The sequence below is a fragment of the Cololabis saira genome, chromosome 3 (genome assembly GCF_033807715.1).
Source record: "Cololabis saira isolate AMF1-May2022 chromosome 3, fColSai1.1, whole genome shotgun sequence".
Taxonomy (NCBI): Eukaryota; Metazoa; Chordata; class Actinopteri; order Beloniformes; family Belonidae; genus Cololabis; species Cololabis saira.
The window spans coordinates 28,360,924-28,384,386 of NC_084589.1; the positions used below are offsets into that span (position 1 = coordinate 28,360,924).

At 39.0% G+C, this 23,463-nt stretch overlaps 1 protein-coding gene across 1 annotated transcript; it reads left to right on the top strand.

Moving 5' to 3' along the window:
* Positions 1-10,597: 10,597 nt before the first annotated feature.
* slc2a3b (solute carrier family 2 member 3b) lies at positions 10,598-23,232 on the top strand. Its single transcript, XM_061717044.1, has 12 exons — positions 10,598-10,809; positions 11,824-11,964; positions 12,144-12,286; positions 15,037-15,141; positions 15,575-15,735; positions 16,003-16,243; positions 17,703-17,865; positions 18,058-18,245; positions 18,981-19,085; positions 19,168-19,269; positions 19,386-19,589; positions 21,328-23,232. Exons 3-12 carry the CDS (start codon positions 12,263-12,265, stop codon positions 21,577-21,579), a joined length of 1,545 nt encoding a protein of 514 aa, XP_061573028.1. The 5' UTR covers positions 10,598-10,809; positions 11,824-11,964; positions 12,144-12,262; the 3' UTR covers positions 21,580-23,232.
* Positions 23,233-23,463: the final 231 nt, after the last annotated feature.

The following is a 23,463-nucleotide window of genomic DNA, read 5'->3' on the forward strand; positions in this document are numbered from 1 at the left end:
TCAGAATTGTCCACGGTTTTTTCTTTTTCAACTGTGACAGCTGCTCTGTTTTGTTTTATTACCATTTGTCATGCTGATTTTAGAGTGCGCGTGCGTGTGTGTGTGGAGAGAGCGACACGCACGTATATTATAATCTAGCACTTTTGGTGGGTTATATACCCAGAGTGGCTGTAATCACAAGAAATGCAGCTAGTTTACGTGTAATTCCATGTTTAACCGCAGGGCGTCAGTATTTGATAGCTTCAGAAAAGTAGCATCACAAAGATGGCCGTGAAGTACATTCATGGTAATAGTCCATGGGCCAGAACCCCAAATTTCATTTGTCAGTATCACTCAAGGTGACCAAACTTACTTGTGATGTCTGTAGATGATATTTTGGTATGATAACCTTCCTGAGTGGCAGATGTATCATAGTTATCAGCTCATGAAGTTACCCACCCCCTTCAGAAAATGACATTTTAGATGCTGGTGCATATCCTGGTTTAGACTCATATACAGGATATCTGTCAATGTTTCACAATATTGTCTTTGGTATCATTTTAAAGGGAACCTTCTAAGCATTCATTCAAGCTAAGATGTGAATCTTTCTGACCAACATAGAGGTCACTGCAGCTGTTTAAACTATAAACAACACACATTTTAACACAATTTTTGCCTAAATGATATATCTTTTATCCCTGTGTCATCTAGGAACAACAGACACACAAAAACTGGAATACTCAAAGGACCATAAGGACTCAGGAAGTGTATAATATACCCCATACTATATCATTGTTGCAGGTGATTGTGAGCCTTAAACTAGAAGAGCATCATTGGGCTCCTATGAAACTATAACAGCCACTAATGTCACAAACTGGTCTTTATCATGCAAATACAGGATGATACAGCTGCCACTCAGGAAGGATTATCATACCAAAATATCTACAGACATGGATATTTTCAAAAATTATAAGCAAGTTTTGTGACTTTGAGTGGTACTGATATCTGGTCTGGCCCATGGAATAATTGGTTGAGCTCAATTTCCACCGGCCAAATTGAGCCCCCCTTCTCATTTTATCTGACGGTGAGAGCTTGTAGAGAAAAAAAAAACAACACAAAAAAATATAGTTGCATACCGCTTTACAGAAGCCAGTAGGCATACACCACATATACGGTACAATACTTGGACATAATAGTTTCTGTGTCATGACGCTATCTGACCACAAGATGGCAGCATATAAACACCAGCTTCCACCTATTCATTTTCTGAACCCTCTTCAATTTCACTCAGGGTCACAAGGGTGTTCTGGATCTCCTCCAGTAGAGCGTATACAGAGAATATTGTATCAATAAACCACTCATACAGCTCATCACACCATTTTAGAAAACGTGAAAGCAGTTCTGTATCCCTGAGGAGCTGTGGGATGGCAGGTTCACAAGACAATTGTAAGCAATGTCGAATGTGAATTAAAGGAAATGAACTACGGATGGTGCACCTGTGCTGTGGTCGGGAGCTGGTGTGACTGCACTGATGAAAAAAAAAAAATGCAAATAAGTAACTGCCACACATCCATGATAGCTTATCGTCCCATTATTCACCAAGAACGATGACTTTGACAGGATGGTGGAACTGGTTAACATAAGCATATTCACAAAAAATGCACATTTATTTTTAATCACTGTCAATTTATAATGGAAGTGGACACAGACCATATGGATGTGTTTTGTACAGAAGTTAATGTAACTTGGTATGAGTAACATCCTTAACCAATCTTTGCAGTACGTTGTATAATAGTTGTACACACAAAAATATCCTTGCCAGTACTTTTCCTACTTATAGTTCAGATCTAAAGAATTTAAATCTAAAATTGAAAAAAATGATACAGTTGAGATTCTGACAGGAGGGAACTCTGAAGTTACTTTTCCACCAAGCAGTTTTCAATTACTTGTTTCCATCAACAACATTGCGTACCGTACCTCACCGAACTGGTTTTTGGCACCTTTCTTTTTGGGGTATGCAAAAACCAGTAGTTGCGCCACATGCAACCGTTTGATTGGCTGATACAGGATGTATCTCCCATGTGACATGGAGATAAAAAGGAGATGCACAATCTAGAAGTTTTTTCTCCAAGTTTAGCTTTTTTTTAATCAAGAAGAAATAATTCAGTGTGCTGAATGTCCACTACTGTTGCCCTTCACGTTCTTCCTTGTTTTTGCTGACAGGAGGTGGCAATCATCCTGCCAACCCACCTGGCAGTGCAGTCCAAACTTTACATACTGACCCAAACTGAGCTCTACTGCTGCATGTATCACATTGCTCTGATTTTGTTTTAATTTCTCTGACCCAACTATTACAAATATACTTGAGACTCATTCATCTGGGTCTGACAATTGATTTGATGTCACTTGATGAGATGAATAGATAATCAAAACAAGCTGTATGTAGAGATGTATATATCCCATTAGGTAAATCAGTGCTAACGGCAAGTTTGGAGTAAAATCAACAAGTTGAAAGAGCAGTTGAACGCTGAATTAGGAGGTATATTTCTAATACAGCTTTAAAAAATGTGATTAGTAAAATAGGTTGTTCCAAACTTATGTATACATTTATGCCTAACATGAAGGCATATATATATATATATATATATATATATATATATATATATATATATATATATATATATATATATATATATATATATATATATATATATATATATGGCTGTGAAATAAAGATGTGGTCACAGGCTGCTCACACTGACCATCTTTTCTTTATATTTATTTAAATAAGTCACAGCCAGTATGACTACATGAAAATAAACAAGCATTGCTATTAAGAGCATTTAGTGACACACCCAAATCTGTGGTGTCTCACTGAGCAGTTAGGTATTGCAGCAAACGTGGATGTAGGGCTGGGCAGGTAATCAAAAACTGGTGGAAACCAAAATTAAGACCTATAACCAGCATGGTTTTGCCTGTGTCAGTTGTTTTAATCATCACAGTTGCTTGAAATATTAAAGAAATTACCACAAATAGTTAATCTGAATGTATTTCCCTGCACATACTTAAACTACTAAAATACTAAAATATCACAATTTTAATAGTTCAGCATATTTGCAAAGACTTGGTCACCCACACAAAAGTCACAGTTGATCCACAGTTACCCACGGCTATAACGCCAGGCTGAAATGTAAGAATTCTCACTAATTTCATCTGATTAAAATGAGACGGCAAAGGTAACAAGGTTGTGAAGACTTCACTCATTTTTGAACTTCAGTGTCACAAATGTTTAAGACTTTAGGTGACCTTTAAGTGTAAAAATGGGGCAAGCTTTGTGGTAAGTTTTCAGGAAATTAATGTAAGCCGTGTAATGTCCAGTCTCCTCACGCAACTGCAACGCAACTTTCATCACTTCCTTTGAGTTCTGTCTTCTAGTGTTTCTGGGTTTGCTTTTTTTTCTATTCATCATATATTTGGTTTCTCTGCCAGGGTAAATGATGCCGCAGTTTTTCTTTCAAGATCCATTCGACATGTTGGGACGGAGCAGTTCAGTTTCAAGAATAAATTATATAAATATAAATATATATCTTTTACAGCCACTTAAGGTGAAAGAAGCAGCATGAAGTTCCTGTTCTTGCATGTGGGAGGGTTTATTTTTTTGAGTTTCAAAAGATTTCTTTTTACGTAAAAGCAATGTTATGACAGATTTACAGTCACTCTTTTCTGGAAGGAATTCAGTCTAATTTCTATTCTAGATTTTCTGCGTATCTCTTTACCTCTTATGCAGGCGTAAACTGTCTTGATCTGGACAACGTGATATTGAGTCATAGACGTGTTCAAAAGTAGTTACCTGAATTTCTAAAATAATCTCTCCCTCATGAAATCAGATGCTGTTTCTGTTTTGTTTGGCTTGCCTTTTTTTTAGTTATCAAAATGTTTTAGATGGTGATCAAAGTGACCAAAACAAACAAAAAAACATGTGATACATAGTCTTGATGTCAAATTATATCTCTATTTGATAAGCAGATACAGGCACCCTGTAGATATCTTTATATCTGAGATTGTTCCAGCTGTACTTTAGTGCTGATATGGAACTGTGTTTACATTAACTGCTTAAGATGTACTCCAAGTCATTCACAAACAAAACAACTCTATTTAGATGTTTCTTTATATCAAGTGGTAAATATGACACCTCAGAGTCAAGCAAATTAACTTCATATTTTGTGTTTTGGGGGTTTTAATTCTTTAATTCTTAAGCCTTTTTGTGCATGTGAATATCCAAAAAAATTATAAAGCTCAAAATCCATTTCTAAGGAAGTTTCTCTCTGTCAAAGAAAATGCTGCATGAGCTGCCTTAAAAACCTCATTTGCTTTAACTTCATAACATCTCCATGAAAGACATTTGCATTACATTTTCCTGATGACAAATTTGACCCATGCAAAGTCAAGTATTAGAGTATTACTATCAGAATAAGTATTACCGTAGTATTAATCCTGGATATGGTTTTTCAGGAGGAAGTCCTTAAAGAGACAGGAGCCAATATAAAGCGTGACAAGCAGGTTCATGACAAGAGGTACTAGAGAATTGATCACTTGATCTTTTTTTGTACAAGAACCCCACAGTAAAATGATCAAGCAAGTATGTTGTGTTTACACGTTGGTTGTTTTGGGATTCAGTTTGATTTGAGTTTTGTGTTGGTCTGCCAATATAGAAGAGCACTTCACTGAGGAAGACTGATCAGTTGCACAATAGAAAGCACATGCTTTCTGGGTATTATTATTATCATCATTTGCATACTTTGTGCAATTTTAAAATCTCTCTACATGTTGTGTCCTTAATTCTGGCAACATCAGTATCCAGTAGAAATATAGGATGTGGTTCTGAAAACAGCCAGGTATTAATTTTCTTGTCCTCAGCTTCCTACTCAATATCTCTGCGTTACCCTTATATATACAACCTTTCAAGTTATAGTCTTCAAAAATCTTGTATGACACCTGAAAAAAGTTGCTAGATTTCCAGCAAATTGCTGGAGGGGTTCTGAAAACTGTTGAAATGAAAGTCGGCAACACTGAAGCTTACAAGTACTACTCATGGTTGGAGGTTACACCTTCTCCCCGTCTGACATAGCTAGCACACATTTATGTAAAGTAGCAAACATTTATGGGAACTTCTGAAACAGTCAGGAAGGACTTTCTGAAAAATATCTGATTCCCATTGTAGAAAAAATGCCACACATGTGTTCAGATGTTATAGCTACCAAACGTGGCAACTTTGAGTCAAAAGTTTAGAAAAAATTTTGGTCTGTGAATTGATTTCTTTTTTATCTTCACTTGTGTATTTGTTCTTTGCATTCATTTCAGAGTACAGCGATATGTTAAATTGCATAAATGTCAATAAAAAGCTGGAGAAATTGTTGTACAATTATTTTTATTTTTTTTTACCACCGTCAATAGGGATTTCCTAAGACGTGTGACGTTCAGGAAGCACGCAGCCTGTCAGCTCCGAGCTAAAACAACCCCCACTCGGTTAGTCTACTACCATCATATCCCGAGAAAAAGGAGATTGACTCACGCTGACATCATTTCTCACTACTGGCTCTTTCACATAGTACTACTTCTCAGTAACCACTCCCTGATTCATTCATACGCATGTTTCAGATTTCAGCGGTCATGGATATTTACTTTGTTGACTTTAAGATTGATAGATGCAACAGTTCCCAACACTTCCAGCCTCTACATGGTCTGCACTTGTCCAGTCCGACCTCTTGCTAGCACCTGACCCAGACTACTGTTGTCCCACCAGCTAACAATTCCTGGCCTGCTCTTAAGTCTGCGACGTTCCTTAGCCCAGTGGTTCCCAAACTTTTTTTGCCAGGCCCCCCTTTTGTACATAACAGAATTTTCAAGCAAAACAGGAGCCAAAATCTGAATATTTGCTCTACAAAAATTACACCTTCAATCCCCACATCTTTTTAGTGATGTGAGTGGGCTTGCTTCATGTGTGCAACACATTTCTTTTTTTCCTTTTTACTGTACAGTATGCATTACTTTCAACATATTTTTGAAAAACAGCAGCAACAGCTAAACAAATAATCAAAATTTCAACAATTGCTCTGCAAAAATGTCAGTTTTAATTCCCACACCTTTTCAGTGAGTGGGTGGGCTTGTTCATGTTACAGATCCTCTCAAACCGATTGCAGGTGAGAGATTTCCACATGCATCTTCCTTCCAGTAGCACCGGGTAGTTGTGGGACCTGAAGCAGCAGGTCCCCGGTTAGATTCCCACCGGCCAGACCATTACTTCATGTCATTCCCCTTCTCTCTTCCCCCTATTTTCTGTCTGTCTCTCACTGCACATATGTGTTGAAGGCAAAATCTTAAAGAAATAAATAATCTAAAAAAAAAAAAAATAATATATATATTTTTTTAATTAAGCTACCTTCCAACCTCGCCGCGCCCCCTGCCCCCCAGTTTGGGAACCACTGCCTTAACCCTTTACCTAAGGCTCATGTCTGACCCATCAGCCCAGTGTACATGTTTTTAAAACTCCTGACCCCCCACCTCTTAGATCTGGTTTTGCCCAGCAGTCTGCAGAGAGTCTCCTCATTTGTCTCCTGCTCTTGAAAACATACCTGCTTCACCACTCACCATTTCACCAATCCCCCACTGAGTTTTCCCCTTATCCATCATTCTGGCTGCTTTTTTACCCTCCCTCCAGGAACCACCCTCCCAGGGGGCCTGACCCCAGTTTTATGACTCAATTATTACTTATTTTTGTGCCTCTTCTTTTAACCTCCCATGACAGGGCCTGCCAGTCGGTTTTCCTTGCCCCAGCTTGCTACTCAGCAACTGTATGTTTCATATTAACACACTTGTATTTACATTCTAAATCTTTTTCAGATGTATCTTAACCTCCAGAAAACAATTCATCTTAAAACTAAATGTGAACAAATTCATTAAAAAAGGAAAGAAACTCACAATGGTGCACAAAAGTCATAGACATCCTATAGTTGTTTTATGAAAGTTTAATGAAATCAAAATTTATTTTTCAATTTCCTCAAAATACAAACAGAAAATACAGGTATGGGCTCTCTAAAACAATGGTCTTAATTATCTGGATGGGACAGTCGCTATAAAAGCAGATAAGTAGCCTTTTGACTCTTGCTTGAAAACTCATTTTGTTCTGAACATTGTTTTACTTACATGTTATCTCAGGGTCGACCTATATGGCTCCTTGTTCTGCCCGTAGCTGATTATTAAGGCAGAACCTTCTGCAGGCACAATGGTTGAGTGGCTTTTATGACACTGTCCAAGATTTGCTCTCTTGTTCTGTCACTCTCGCTCTCGCTTCCATCATTACTTTCTAGACTCTCCTGTCGCTTTCGTCACGATGTCCACTGTTGCTCAGCCGGCTAGTGCCGCTGTTGTTGGTGCGTGACATGGTGTAGTAAAGCAAAAATTCGTCTTTCTTGAGAGACGACTGGGACCGGAGTCCAAGGTTACTTCAGGTTGTGTTTGCCATTAGTAGGGAAAGGAAACTGTGAAAATTAGAGGATGCCTCCTAAAAATAATGAAATATCCCATCCATCCATCCATTATCTATACCATCTAATTTCTTTTCAGGGTTATGGGAGTCTGCTGGAGTCTATCCCAGCTCTCTTTGGACAAATGGCAGGTGTACACACTAATCAGGTTATGAAACATCCTGCAAATGAAATTGAAACTTTCAAGCTTTTATTTTGAGAGGAAAAAGATGAAAAAGGAAAAAAAACCTCCTGCAATGGACTGGTGATCCGCATGATATATTGATAAACTGTGCTGCTTTACAAAAAAAGACCAGTAATTGCCCACCCATTAATCCACGAATGCAAATGATTAAACAAATTAATGAGTCTACCTGTGATATCATCACCCCGCCAATAAGTTGCACAATGGAAAGTTTCTGAAGTACATGCTTTCTGGGTATTATTATTATCATCATTTGCATACTGTACCTATACTCTACATGTTGTGTTCTAAATTCTGGCAACATCAGTATCCAGTAGAAGTATAGGATGTGGTTCTAAAAACGGCCAGGTTTTAGTTTTTTTGTCCTCAGCTACCTCTGCGTTAGCTTTATATATAAAACCTTTCAAGTTAGAGTCTTCAAAAGTCTTCTATGACACCTGAAAAAAGGTGCTAGATTTGCAGCTGGCAGCATTTAAAAAAAGAGTCAGAGTCCACTCCCAGCATGAGGAAACACTGGAGCTAAAAGCTAAAAGAAAGCAGGATAAGATAGGCTATGAATTAAAAAATACACACTAAAAGAGTTTAAACGTATAACATAGAATCATAGGTCTAAAAAGCAAGACCTGCTAAAACAAACATAAGAACAACTTAAAACCATAATAGCATAAGGCCTGGGTAAAAACAACAAGAACAGCTAGTTTAAAATCAAGGGTATACAAGAAAGACTAAAAGGAATCAGCTAAAAGCCAATATAAAAAGGTGAGTCTTGAGCCTGCTTTTAAAAACAACATTATGTAGAGTAGCACACATTTATGTAAAGTAGCACACGTTTATGGGAACTGAAGCAGTCAGGAAGGACTTTCTGAAAAATATTTGATTCCCATTGTAGAAATAATGCCATACGTGTGTTCAGATGTTATAGCTACCAACACACAAAGTTTAGATGAGTCTTACTTAGAATGAGTCTATCTGTAATATCAAATGTTTTTATTTATTTTTTGTGGTTTTCTTATTATCAACAGTGGCATCCACAATGATGTTAAATAAACATTAACACATGTTCTCACCCCCTTCCAAAGCCACCCCTTGGACCTAAGCATTCGATGAAAATAATTGATAATAAAGAAAAACTGAAAAAAAGATAATACAAAGGACAAAAAACAAAAAAAACAAAGGCAAAATATAATAATATCAAAAACTGAACAAGGGTAGCTGCAACATAGTCTATATCAATTTTAAATACATCTTTCAAGTTTGGCCTTAATTTTATCTGCTGCTGCCATATACCAAAATAAATGATTTTGTTGTTTTGCCTTATGGATTTGGGTTGTAGATATTTCCAGATAAATAATGTCAAGAAAAGTCAGATACCAATGGGAGATGTTAAGCGTGTGTGGTGGTTTCCTTCTTACTGCTATTATCTTTTTTGCTGCTGTTAGGCCAGCAAGCAAAATTTGTTTTTGACATAGTGAAGCATTGATTGTTGATCAATTATTTAAAATAAGTGTTTGAGGGTTTATTGTAATATTCTATACTGTTATCGAGGACAATGCAGTTGCAACCTGTTGCTAGGAAATTTACAACAGGTTGGCATTCCCAGACCATTATGCATGAAGGTTCCTGGTTTATTCTGAAAGCATAGTGTACATATAGAGCTAGCCAGGATCTTCATATGGTAAAGCTTGCGAGGTGTTAAATAAGTTCTGTGTACAAATTGAACATGAATACGCTGATGATCTGGGTTTCTGGAAGATGATATTATATTGGTCCATACTTCATTCCAGTTGAAATTTGGGTCCCCAGTCAGGTATATCCCTTCTCCATATCTATCTGCAGTACTCGAGTTGAGGGGGGATGAGGGGGGATTGCATCCCCCCCTGAAATAAAAACGGTCAAAATCATCCTCCCTGTAAAACTGCCATCCCGCCTTTTCATCCCTTATGTCATTTCATCAATGAATGTGGTATTACTGTTATTTCAACATTTAGAGTCATCACCGGAAAGATAACACCAGAAAAATAACTTATTTGACAATTTTCACCTGTTTCAAGTACATTTTCACTCGAAATAAGTAGACAAATCTGCCAGTGGGACAAGATCTTCTTATTACAAGCAAAGCAATCTTGTTCCACTGACAGATTTTTCTACTTATTTCAAGTGAAAATCTACTTGAAACAGGAGAAAATTGTTATTTTTTCCAGTGATGACTCGTTTTAAGTGTAATGAGATTTTTTTTTTTACTAAAATGAGACATTTTAACTAGAAATAGGACAAATATTCTTGTTAAGATTTTGAGTTTTTGCAGTGATCCATTTTACTTATCCTGTGAAGGACAGAGGCATATTGATAAGTTCAGAAAACTGTTTTTTATTTTTGTGTTTTAATGTATTTGATGTAAGCCCAGTGGATATTTAAAGCTTACAGAAGGCTGCATTTAACTGCTGCTATGTCATTCCTGCAGTATTTATGCAGGTGTTTTGGTCAGTGCTATTATTTGTAATATATTATTTGTAATCAGCACAAATAATCTGTCCCCATATGATCAAATCCACCATCCCCCCTGATTTTTTTTTACAACTGTGAGTAGGCTACTGTCTATCTGTAATATCATAACGGTATTGTACCCCCCCAGCTTTAGGTGGGTACAAAGATCACAAGAGAGGGAGAAGTAGAGGGGAACCCTTTTGTTCAGCACCCACTGAGCCGGTCTCGTGATGTCTGCGTGAGCGGGCTTTGTGCGTGACCCCCGGTGGGCGGCGGAGGACCAGCGACCGCACAGAGGCTCCTTTCTCCGGCTCTGCCGCGCACGGCCCCGTCTCTGCAGCGGGCGGGTGGAAAGGCATCTGCGCGCCTAGCACGCACATTACGATACTGAGGTCGGTGACTCCAGCCTGAATCAGCCTTTACGCTTACGCGTTTGGATGCTCATCTAAACATGAGTAAGAGACGACAACGTGCCGAGCAGCAGCGTGTCCTCTCTGCCTCCAAAACTTAAACACTTCCTCATAGGAAGGTGACCGAACTTTTCTTTTTGTCAGAACAAACCGATCTCCCACGAAACTGTTATTGGACTTAAAAGCTGAATTTCCACATAATTCCACGGTAAACAAACTTTCATTCTGATAACAATGACTCTTTTTTGCTCGGGTGAAATATGATCATAGATGAATAAACGTGGCATTATAGTCATCATGCTGCTAATACTAAAAAATCACTTAAAGCCTCCAAGCAGTGGCGTCAATTCAGTGGAAGCTAAGGTATGGCAAGGTTACGAGTCACAGAACTTAACTAGAGTATCAATCAACACGTCCAGCAAATACTCATCACAGAAGTCTGCTATGTAGCTTATCTGTGTGGTCAAGTAAATTGGAACTTTTTCAAATGCAGTCTCGCTCACTGCAAAAACTCAAAATCTTACCAGGAATATTTGTCTTATTTCTAGTTAAAAAATCTCATTACACTTAAAACAAGAGTCATTACCAGAAAAATAACTTGTTATTTGACCATTTTCAACTGTTACAAGTAAAGTTTCCACTTGAAATAAGTAGAAAAATCTGCCAGTGGAACAAGATTTATCTTCTCATTACAAGCAAAACAATCTTGTTCCATTGGCAGATTTTTCCACTTATTTTAAGTGAAAATCTACTTGAAACAGGTGAAAATTGTTGTTTTTGAGTCTTGTCTTAAATGTAATGAGATTTAAAAAAAAAAGAGACTAAAAATTAGACATTTTAACTAGAAATAAGACAAATATTCTTGTTAAGATTTTGAATTTTTGCAGTGTATAATAACTAGTGAAATCGATCGTGTTGTTCTTATTTGCATTTGTAGTTATTCCATAAATGTATTTAAAAAAAACAAACATTTACATTTAACCCTTGAAGCAAAGGTGTGGCGGCTGCCATACCTTGCCATACCCAATTGACGCCCCTGCCTCCAAGAAGAGGACATTCCAGTGTCGGTAACTTTTAAAAGCATCACCTGAAGCTTCAGATCCTCCAAAACTCACTGAGATGTTATTTTCTTATTTCTCCCAGAATAAAATAAAACAAGTAGGTTACAGCTAGTAATCTCAAAGGTTTAAGGTCTGTCATAATTCATAACTTGATCATTTAGGAGGAGAGCAGAGGAGGCTGAACACGGAAGAAAAGGGAGGGGTCTAGTGAAGTGTGGGTTGACTGAGAACTCTTGACTTCAGACTGAGAAGGGCCTCAGCTGTCTGTGCCAGCACCAGCTCTGCAGCATCCACTCCATTAGGTGTGTGATTGTAGCATTAGTGCTAAGCTATTAGGCATGATAATAGTTTCCTTTCAAAGCCGCAGGAAGTATTTCAGTGTTTTAATGCTTTCAAAATGCTTTTAGTATTTGTTCTGGAAAAAAAAAAAAGTGGTCAATGTTGTCAACATTTATTCAATTGTTTGTTTACTCAATTTCAGGTTTTTCCTGCTGACTGATTACACAGAAGTGTGTTCTTAAGGAATAAGAGACTGCAGTCTGATCTGAGTATCCCAGTATTGTTCTTCTGTTCATCTTCCTTCAAGCAGCAGATACCAAGATGCAGCAGCTGGAGGACGACAAGGTAAGTAAAAGCAGCTCCTTACCTATACTCTAGCAGCACCTATTGTATCATTTTTAAAGTAACATTCCTTAGATTGAAAAGATTTCCTCTTTTTTGACAACGGTTGTATTGAATTGGTAAAGTTCAAAGAACTTTGAAACCGATCCAAAGTTTGTGCATTCTGTACTTTTCCACTCTGGGCGAGATCAGTGGTTCCAGATGAGAGCCGGGCATTTCAGGACGTGACTAAATGAGTAAGATTGCGAGACAGCACCGTTGAGTGGCAAGTTCGCACTTGTGGGAGCTTGAGCTTCCTGCCTTCAATGGCATGTTGCGTAGAAGGGTGGGTCCTGGGATGTGCAGCAGTGCAAGGCATGCTCGTAAACAAAAGGAAAAAGAGCCATTGTTTTAGTTCAATTTAGGCTGTATATCAAAATATGGCTGTGATAAAACTCCATCGTGTTCGCCTGGTACGACTGAACCTGCTTCTTTGCAAACCTTTGCTGTGGTTTGTCTTTTGCAAGAAGTTGCTTCAGTTGCATAGATGTTACTTAAGGCTGTTACTTCATCTTAGAGGAGAGTTATTGCAGGATGACATGAATGTGGTTTTGTTTGACAAAAGTCAGGTCCATCGTAAGTGCATGTGCTTATCAGTTTTTTCTGTTTAATTATTCAATGAGAAAAGGAAACATAAACCAAGAATAAATACAGGAAGGATACTATGAAAGTGAAGCTTTGAATCTGAGTTTTTAAATCAGTCAGGTTAGTTTGTTTGCCTTGTGGAGCTTTCAGTTGTTTTTATGCTCCTCATGAGGATGCTCAGTTTTCATGTCCACATGGTCTAAACGCTTCTAAGTACCGTAATGAATAATGGTGACATACTGAGCACAGGTTCCCATTTCATACTGTTTTATAGTATAGTGAGCTGCAGAAACAACCGTGAACCACTATGTGTATTTTACTGTAACGTCACTCATTGTGAAATGCAGTTACGGCTGTTGAGCAACATGGTGGGCTTGGCCGCTCCTTGTATATGCAAGTCCCACGATTAAATAGATGCAGTACCATGACTACATGTCTGTGCAGTCACATGCCCTAAAACATGTCGATACAAACCCTCGACCGCCATGGTGCGATCGTATAATACTGAGATGTTCTTACGGCTTCTCACTTATCTGCTCCCTCCCTTTTTACAGATGCGGATATAGAATAAGGGTAATTTTGCAATATGCAATATGCACACACAACTGCACCACACATACATCTCCTATACTCAGATAGTCTCCTTTAGGGAACAGCATTGGATGCAATGGAGTTATTTGTTGATGTTATAATCCTCAAATGTAACATCATCTTTTAGGTTCCAACTTTATCACTGCTCTGCGTTCCTATGGGCAGGATGTTGCATTTCCTCTTCACTAACCCTATCATATGTTCACAGCATTCACCTTAGTAAGACACAGTGCAAAAAAAAACCTTCACAATATTTCTCTGTATATCTCACACTCCTGCAGCATCAGTGTATTCACATTGTTTACGCTGCGATACTCTGCTCAGAAACACAATGTAGTTCCATAATCAGCTGCGTGTGAGTGTTTTCATTTATCGGTGTAGAAGTCATGCCACCGCTTCCTCCTGCGTGCTGTTTCAGTCTCAGACATGTGGTGCTTTATGATAAGTTAAGAGGCTCTCGATATGAGCAGCCACCAACATTATGCACCAAAATCCTATTAAAATTGCTGCTGTTCTTAACAAAGAACACTGGCTTCTTTGTTCAAATCATAATAATTTTTAAGATGACTGATGGTAAGAAAGATCAGGCAGTTTGTTCAAGGGGAGTTTCAAAGTTATTCCTTGAAGCACTTTGTTGATAGTAACATAGTTTCATGATGTTTGAGGACTCCTTAACTTAATCAGTGCAGATAGTGATATTCTGTACTATAAAACAGAAGGAACACCAGGACCAGAACTGTGTGTACTTGTCTCGATCAGTCTATTTCTTTCTCCCTCTCTCTCTGTTATTTTTTTTTTAATTTGAGCATGATGTACAAAACTGTACTAATTCAAATCATGAATGTTTCACTGATGCTTATCTGACTGTTCTGTGTTGAATCAGCAGCAAAGGCTAGCAGGTGGATTTATGAGCCTGTTAGAAGACCAGCATTAGACCTTCTTCTCTTTTACCCAGAACTGAGTCTGTGGTTATTATAGTAAATAGTATTATTTAAATCAGTGAAACTTCAACTGGGATTTCCATGGTTGGCTTGCGGCCTCCACATACCATGTCAGGAGCCACAATTTCATTAAAACCAGTATTCAGTTCGACTCGACTGGACAATTCAAATTTCACTTCCTAGCCAAAACTGCCGTATAATCCATCATTGTTACGATGTATTAACTTGTTATTATGAGCTAAACCCACGTTAATTCTTACACCCGCAGGACACAATGGGACTTTTTCTTTTTTACCTGCTTATCTGAAAAATACCTCAAAGCTACAAATTACGGAGCTTTTGCATTTTGGTAACACCTTCATCCAGAAAAGGTGCTGCAAGTCTGCAGCAGCTAATGCAGCGTTCTAAAAACAAGGGGCGACTTGAGTTGGAGAAAGGCTCATTGTGTGTAATTACCAGTGTCAGTGTAAACAACCAGAGCTTTGTAGAGCCAGGAACAGGCCACCTCCACCCGTCAAACTGAGCGCGTGATTGTACATGAGCTCTGTCTGTTTGTAGCAGTAATCTGTCATAACTGCTGTTTTTTTCTCTCAAAAGCCAAAGAAGAGGGTGACAGCGTACCTCCTCTACTGTGTTTCAACAGCTGTCATCGGCTCTCTACAGTTTGGCTACAACACCGGGGTCATCAATGCACCCGAGCAGGTGTGTGTGTGTGTTTGTCCGTGTATTGCCACAAGTCTGGATGAATATTGAACATTGAAAGTCTCCATGTTTTACAACAGCAGCTGCAGCATCGCAGGACTGCCTCCCACACTAATATCCGAATATGCCTTAGTGTGATTTATAGATATTTTGCAGTAATGGCATACAGGCTCTTGTTATGGATGTTAAATGTTCATTCATGTTCATGTTCTCTATCTGGTGTCTTTCATGGTTCTGCAAATTGACTTAAATTAGAATTATGGTGCCAGACACGACTTTTCTTTTTTGTGTCTGTTGTCATTTTTCAGTCCATTAGCACAGTTTCATAAGCTATACAGCCCCCTTGTGGAAAAATCTTAAACTCCCCTCACATATTTTTTTTATATCTTCTTCCAAGTATCAATCTATAACTATGTTGCCCCTTATTTTCCAGAAACTGCGTGCCTTTTTTGACAATGTGTCCATCGATCGGTATGGGGAGCCTTTCACGCCTGGAGGTAACACCATGGTGTGGAGCTTTGCTGTCGCTATCTTCAGTGTGGGAGGCATGGTAGGCTCTTTCTCTGTTGGAACCATGGTCAACACATTCGGCAGGTGAGAATATCAGGAATAAACGCTGCAGAGCAATAATAAAAACGGAACATAACTGAATATGAACTGGCAAAGTCGGACAAAACATGACAATTGACTCAAAGTTGTAGCGCTTAAGTTTGTAGGTTACAGCATAATATAATCAATAGTTTGTTGCATTCTTGACTTCCTTTTAAAAAATAATTTATTTCATCCCGACACTTTATTTTACTTGCCTGGTTTTCCTTTCACTAACTCTGTTGGTCCTGTGTTTCGGTCTCTACCCACCAGGCGAAAGTCCATGCTGATAACTAACATCCTGGCTCTGGTGGGCGGTGGTCTAATGGGACTGTCGGCTCTGAGTCGATCCTTCGAGATGGTCATTGTCGGCCGGTTGTTCATCGGTGTGTTCTGCGGTCTGTGCACGGGTCTGACACCCATGTATGTGGGCGAGATCTCCCCCACTGCTGTCCGGGGAGCATTTGGTACACTGCACCAGCTGGGCGTAGTTATCGGCATCTTGGTAGCACAGGTACACGCAGGTTTTTACATCAAAGCTGTGGATTTCTATCGTTATTTTGTGTTAAACTGCTTTGATCAGGATTACACTGAAGGCTGCTTTCCCTCTAATCACAACACATTCAGTGATATACTTACCACTGTTGAACTATTTAGATCATGGATATAATCTTTTAAACACAGTCTTGACAGATTCGCAACAAACGTTGCAAATATCTGCTCTTTCAGAACTTAAAAAAAAGTATATTCTTATCTCTATTTTTATGCATAGATAAAGCTCACATGGCATCAAATAGAGATAAGATTACAAGTAAAAGTGTTTTCATCCTCAGGTACTACCCTGACAAACTTTGAAGCTTGTCTAGTATGGGCTCAAATTAAAGCCATAAATATTTTGTATTTGTACATAAACTTTGTACTTTTAGAAAAACTTTGTACTTGTAGAAATATTTTGTGCATGTGCAAAAAATATTTGTACTTGTAGAAATATTTTGTGCATGTGTAGAACAAGGTAGTGCCGAAAAACAATATATATCCCCCTCACAAAAATAGAGAGATATTTTTTCATCAACAAAACAAATTAAAAAAATTTCAAATAACAAAATAACATATTTGAACCATTTTTCAGACAATAAAATAACAAGAACAATAAAATGTAATGTCATGTATAAAAATGTAAAATATGCTTTGTTGATGAGAAAATATGTTTCTCTATTTTTTTTATTTTTTTGAAGGGGAATATATATTGTTTTTCGGCACTACATTGTTCTCTATAGCTGATATAACATGAATTACTCCTATGTGGGATCAAGTTCTTATTTTTGCCGTCTTAGAAAATTAAATATATGTGGTGCCTAACTGTTTCCCAAGTATATTAGTGCGTGTGTGAATGAATAAATGAGACGTAAAACGTAAATTTCTTTGTAGAAAGGCGCTTTATGAAAATAAGTCCTGCCACATCCAATATGGCGGCCACGTCAGTAGGCGATGCAATGTGCTGATTGGCTCTCCAGAAACACTTTGAAACCCGTGCCAAAGATCGCTGATTGGCTCTTATTATTGGCACGTCAAAACAGTGCCATAATTCGTAGTTGTAAAAAAAGTTTGTAGCTTTTGTAAAAAAAGTTTATAGCTTTGTATATCCAATGTTGCACACAGACGAATTAATTCCACAGCTACAAAAATGTTCTACACATGCACGAAATATTTCTACAAGTACAAATATTTTTTGCACATGCACAAAATATTTCTACAAGTACAAATATTTTTTGCACATGCACAAAATATTTCTACAAGTACAAAGTGTTTCTACAAGTACAAAGTTTATTTACAGATACAAAATATTTATGGCTTTAATTTGAGCCCATAGTCTAGGTCAGATGTGCTGGCTTTCAAAAAAGCAACTCATATCAGAAATAAATTATGTTTCATGTTCTTCATCTCTCTCTTTGTTTATTTGGTCGTGTGTTTAGATCTTTGGTCTGGAGTTTTTGCTGGGCTCAGATGATCTGTGGCCGCTGCTGCTTGCTGTGACCATCCTGCCTGCCATACTGCAGACCATCCTGCTGCCCTTCTGCGCCGAAAGTCCCCGTTACCTCCTCATTATCCTCAAAGAGGAGGAGGAGGCCAGAAAAGGTCTGTTTTCAGACAGTTTTTATACTACCAATACAAGATGGCAAGATCTGTCTTCCAGTAACACCTTCATCTAGAATTACTGATGTATTTTTAATGATGGACTTTGAGTAAATAGCAAGGTGTTTCACGACTTCAAATCATATTACTGGCTTTATCCGTCTTCTTCAACCCCCCTTCCTCTTCATCTTGCAGCACTGGTGCGTCTCCGTGGTTGTGAAGATGTGGAAGACGATATTCAGGAGATGAGGGAGGAAGGGATGAAGATGGCCATGGAAAAGAAAGTGACAGTCCTGGAACTGTTCCGGTCTCCAAACTACCGTCAACCGATTATCATCGCCATCATCCTGCAGCTCTCTCAGCAGCTGTCTGGCATCAACGCCGTGAGTAGACATCCAATCCCAATGACACAGCACCATGCTAGAGACATTATTATCACATGTCACTCTGCAGGGATTGAGGGAGCAATGTTTAAACTCAAGCAGGGAGCATTCAGTAAACTGATATAAATGCTTTTGACAACCTCATAAGAAGAGATGCTTCTTGGCTCCAGGCACTGTTAGATTAAGCGCAAAAGACCCAAGAGACAGAGACAAACACAGTGGTGCCGATAGACATTTTGTTAATACGGTCATGTAGCCAGGCTGACAAAATATATTAGCAGTTGTTGCATCTGACCTGCCAATCTATAGAAGAGCAGCTGCAGCCTGTGGCCAAAGGCGGCAGCATCGATTGAACTTCAGTAAGCGCATTAACCTTTCTGGCCTATATCATCTACCAGCTGATGAACCTCATCATAACACACTTTAAGAGAGTTTCTCCTGTGTAACCACACCTAAACCTTCGCCTATAACAAAACTGTCATGGAACGAATTTATCAAATGGCAAAGTTTAGTCTGAAATGATCTCACACAGAATCATCACACTTGCTGTTAATACTTCAGCATTTGCAATTTTGTGAAAATGTGATCATGTTTTATGTACATACTAATACTAAACATCAACTTAAACCCTTATATGCATCACCGGATCATGTTGATTTAGAGGCTGACCACGTTTTACTCAGTGAAATTAACAGTAGCAAATAATCAAAAGTAAACTTGTATCTGTTTTTTCAGGTGTTCTATTACTCTACAGGCATATTTAAAACCGCTGGTGTGACTCAACCCATCTACGCCACCATTGGAGCTGGAGTGGTCAACACTGTGTTTACTGTTGTGTCTGTAAGTGTCCACATAGATGTTTTAACTGATGACGTGTCTTGTGGTTGCTGGTTGTTAACCGGTGTTACTCTCTGGACACCAGCTGTTCCTGGTTGAACGAGCAGGACGAAGGACGCTGCATATGATTGGACTGGCTGGAATGGCCGTCAGCGCTCTCATCATGACTATCTCACTGTCTTTAGTGGTGAGTGGAAGTTTCTGTCGTCTTCATATCGTGCAAGTTCATAACTTACTAAAAAAAGTCCCTCTGTTGTTCCCAAATGACATATTTTCCCTTGTTTTTCTTTTTTCTCTGAGCAGAAGACCAACACGTCTCTAAGTTATCTGGCTATTGTGGGTGTATTTGGCTTCGTTGCCAGTTTTGAAATGGGTCCGGGTCCCATCCCCTGGTTTATCGTGGCTGAGCTCTTCTCCCAGGGGCCTCGACCCGCTGCCATGGCCGTCGCTGGCTGCTCCAACTGGACTGCCAACTTCCTCGTGGGGCTGGGTTTCCCTAAAATGGAGGTATTTATTGCATTTATTACACTCGCAGCAGACCATACATACAGTATATCTCAAAAGTGAGTACACCCATTAGATTTTTGCAAATATTCTGTCATATCCTTTCAGGGGATAACACTATCTTAATGAAACTTTGATATAACTTAAAGTAGTCAGTGTGTTGCTTGAATAACAGTATGGATTTATTGTCCATTGAAAATTACTCAGTACACAGCTGTTAATGTCTAAACAGCTGGCAACAAAAGTGAGTACACCCCATAGTGAACATGTCTAAATTGTGCCCAAAGTGTCAATATTTTGTGTGACCACCATTTTTATCTAGCACTGCTTTAACCCTCCTGGGCATGGGATTCACCAGAGCTGCACAGGTTGCTTCTGGAATCTTCTTCCACTCCTCCATGACGACATCACGGAGCGCACGGATGTTGGACACCTTGCACTCCTCCACCTTCCTCTTGAGGATGCCCCACATGTGCTCAATTGGGTTTAGGTCTGGAGACATACTTGGCCAGTCCATCACCTTAACCTTCAGCTTCTTCAGCAAGGCCGTTGTCATCTTGGAGGTGTGTTTAGGGTCATTATCATGTTGGAAAACTGCCCTACGGCCCAGTTCCTGAAGAGAGGGGATCATGCTCTGCTGCAGGATGTCACAGTATATATTGGAATTCATGTGTCCCTCAATGAAATGCAGCTCCCCAGTGCCGGCAGCACTCATGCAGCCCCAGACCATGATGCTGCCACCACCATGCTTGACTGTAGGCAAAACACATTTGTCTTGGTACTCCTCACCAGGGTGCCGCCACACACGCCACACACCATCTGACCCAAACAGGTTTATTTTGGTCTCATCAGACCACAGGACATGGTTCCAGTAACTCATGTTCTTGGATTCATTGTCTTCAGCGAACTGTTTGCGGGCTTTCTTATGCATCGGTTTCAGAAGAGGCTTCTGTCTGGGGCAACAGCCATACAAACCGATTTGATGCAGTGTGCGGCGTATGGTCTGGGCACTGACAGGCTGACATCCCACTTCTGCAACCTCTGCAGCAATGCTGGAAGCACTCGCACGTCTATTTTTGGTAACCAACCTCTGGATATGCCGCTGAGCACGTGGACTCAACTTCTTTGGTCGACCCTGGCGAGGCCTGTTCCGAGTGGAACCTGTCCTGGAAAACCGCTGTATGATCTTAGCCACTGTGCTGCAACTCATTTTCATGGTGTTGGCAATCTTCTTATAGCCAAGGCCATCTTTGTGAAGCGCAATAATTTTTTTTTTCAGCTGCTCAGAGTGTTCCTTGCCATGAGGTGCCATCTTGTCCAGCATTCAGAGAGAATTGTGCCCAAAACACCAAATTTAACAGCCCTGCTTATCATTTACACCTGAATCCTTGTAACACTAACGAGTCACATGACACCAGGGCGGGAAAACAACATCATTGGGCACAATTTAGACATGTTCACTATGGGGTGTACTCACTTTTGTTGCCAGCTGTTTAGACATTAACAGCTGTGTACTGAGTAATTTTCAAAGGACAATAAATCTATACTGTTATTCAAGCAGCACACTGACTACTTTAAGTTATATCAAAGTTTCATTAAGATAGTGTTATCCCCTGAAAGGATATGACAGAATATTTGCAAAAATCTAAAGGGTGTACTCACTTTTGAGATATACTGTACATACAACGCATTAAACAACTGCAATTTGTCTGACAACAAACATCTTTTCTCCTCCTTCCAGGAGATTTGTGGTCCATATGTCTTCCTCATCTTTATGGTCCTTCTTATCGGGTTCTTCATCTTCACCTACCTGCGAGTCCCTGAGACTAAAGGAAGAACCTTTGATGACATCGCGAAAGGGTTCTCAGCCAAACCTGCCCACTCTCCAGTACCCGAGGCAGTGGTCGTCGCCACGCTAGAAAACAAAGAACCTACTCCTTTGTCCCCAACAGAAAAGGTTCCCATGGTTGATCTTCCTCCAGGGGGTCAATGAAGAGTTGTAGAGAAGAGCCCATCTATAAGTACTAATGCAGAACAAAAGGTTTTAGTTTTTTAGTAGTGTAAGTGTTTTTTAAGAGATTGCCCAGTCAGAAATAGCTTGAATAATTGATAAAGCGCCCAGTAATTCAAACCAAAATTAACTGTGCTACCGGTACTTCTGAGGACATTCTCAGTGCTGACTCTGCATCCATTGTGCCACATAAGAGGATCAACATGTGTTCAAGTTCTCAGATGCCCTCAGTGTTAAAAGGTCAAAGGCTTTAGGGGTTTTATGAATTGAGGTCAAGCCGGAAAAGCTGATTTTGGAACAAAAAAAAAAAATTGTTTTAGTTTGACCTAAAAAAATTACTGACTTCCTTTGTGCCTGTGTAAATGTTCCCACTGCCAGCTTTGAGGGAACCTCGTTCAATATCATGTAAACACGGAGGAGGTTATGGCAATCCATCTCACCTATAGGTGCAGAAAAAAAGCCAAGATTATAGACTGGACATGCCTATTTTTAAGCTCCAAAATCTCCTGACAATAGATGACATCTGTATTCGTTGTCTGGGTTCAGCTGAGTTTGTGCTGATAAAGAGGTGGAACAAGGCCAGCTCTGTAAAAGGTGTTGTACACATATACCACTTGGATAAGAAAGTCGTTGTTGAGCACTGCCAAATCTGAACAAAGCCTCTTTAAAGGCACGCTCCTGTTAAAAACACAAGCTTTCCTGCTTTAGTTTCAGGATTTCACTTTAGGGAACAACCACAATTACAGTAAATGTTGTTTACAGCACGCATGAAATGTTAGATTAAACAACTCAGGTGGCTTAAAGTGTGCATTTTTAGAAATAAATTCTAGTTATTATATTTTAAATAAATTTAGAAATTTATTTAAAATGATTTCATCATCAGTTGTACGTTTAGGAACAGAAAATGACTGCATTATAGGTCAAAAATCACCTTACAGGTTATTAAGACATCCTTTTAAAGTGTTTGTTTTATGAAATGGTTCGTTCTCATTTGAGATATTTATGGAAACATCTTAGTGTCTCCTGATAACTGAATGCACATCTCACTGAAAGCAAGACATTAGCCGCAGGATACCGTGTGCTAAATAAAAACACTAAATGTCTTGTATTTATTTAAGTGGTTAACGCACAAAAATTTTCCATTTCATGCATTTGTTTGTGATTGTCTTAAATTATGTGTATATACTGTTGAATGTCACGTCATCATAATCAGAGATTTTAGCGTGCTATAACAGGCCTGTAAATATGGCGTCAATGTTTTTACTGCTCTGCACCTTCTAATGTGGACACACTGGAAAAATGCACTTTTCTTGTTTGAGCTAAATAGTTTGCATTTTCTGAGCAGTCCGACTACCTTTTAAAAGCTGTCTATAATCTGTGTGCTTGACTTTCTATATATGTAAATATACTTGACTTGTATGGTTGTGGTTATTTGCTCCTGGAGATTCCTTTAAAGTCTGTTACTTTCGCTCTGAATTATCTTGCACTCAACACTGTTGCTACAGCGATCACAATGATCACAATGACCACAATGATGTTGCTCTGAAGTTCTCCACAGTATTCACTTTTGTGAGATGTACATTTTGCTCTTTCATTTTTTTTTATTGTGTGTTAATAAACATGAACTAAAAGTCATCTTGGATTTGTGTGTCTGTAAGTTTTGTAAGTTAAGTGAATTTTTCATGACAGGAAACAGCTTTCCTGCACCCTGCCAAAGCCCTAGTTGGTTGTGCAGTGAGACGCAGCGGTAACCACCACCCTGACATGCTGAAATACAACCACATATTTTAAACCAGAGATTTCCTGCTGCTGCCACTAAGCTACTGGCTTTAAATAATATATTCATAGTTGTGTTTTTTAGGGTTA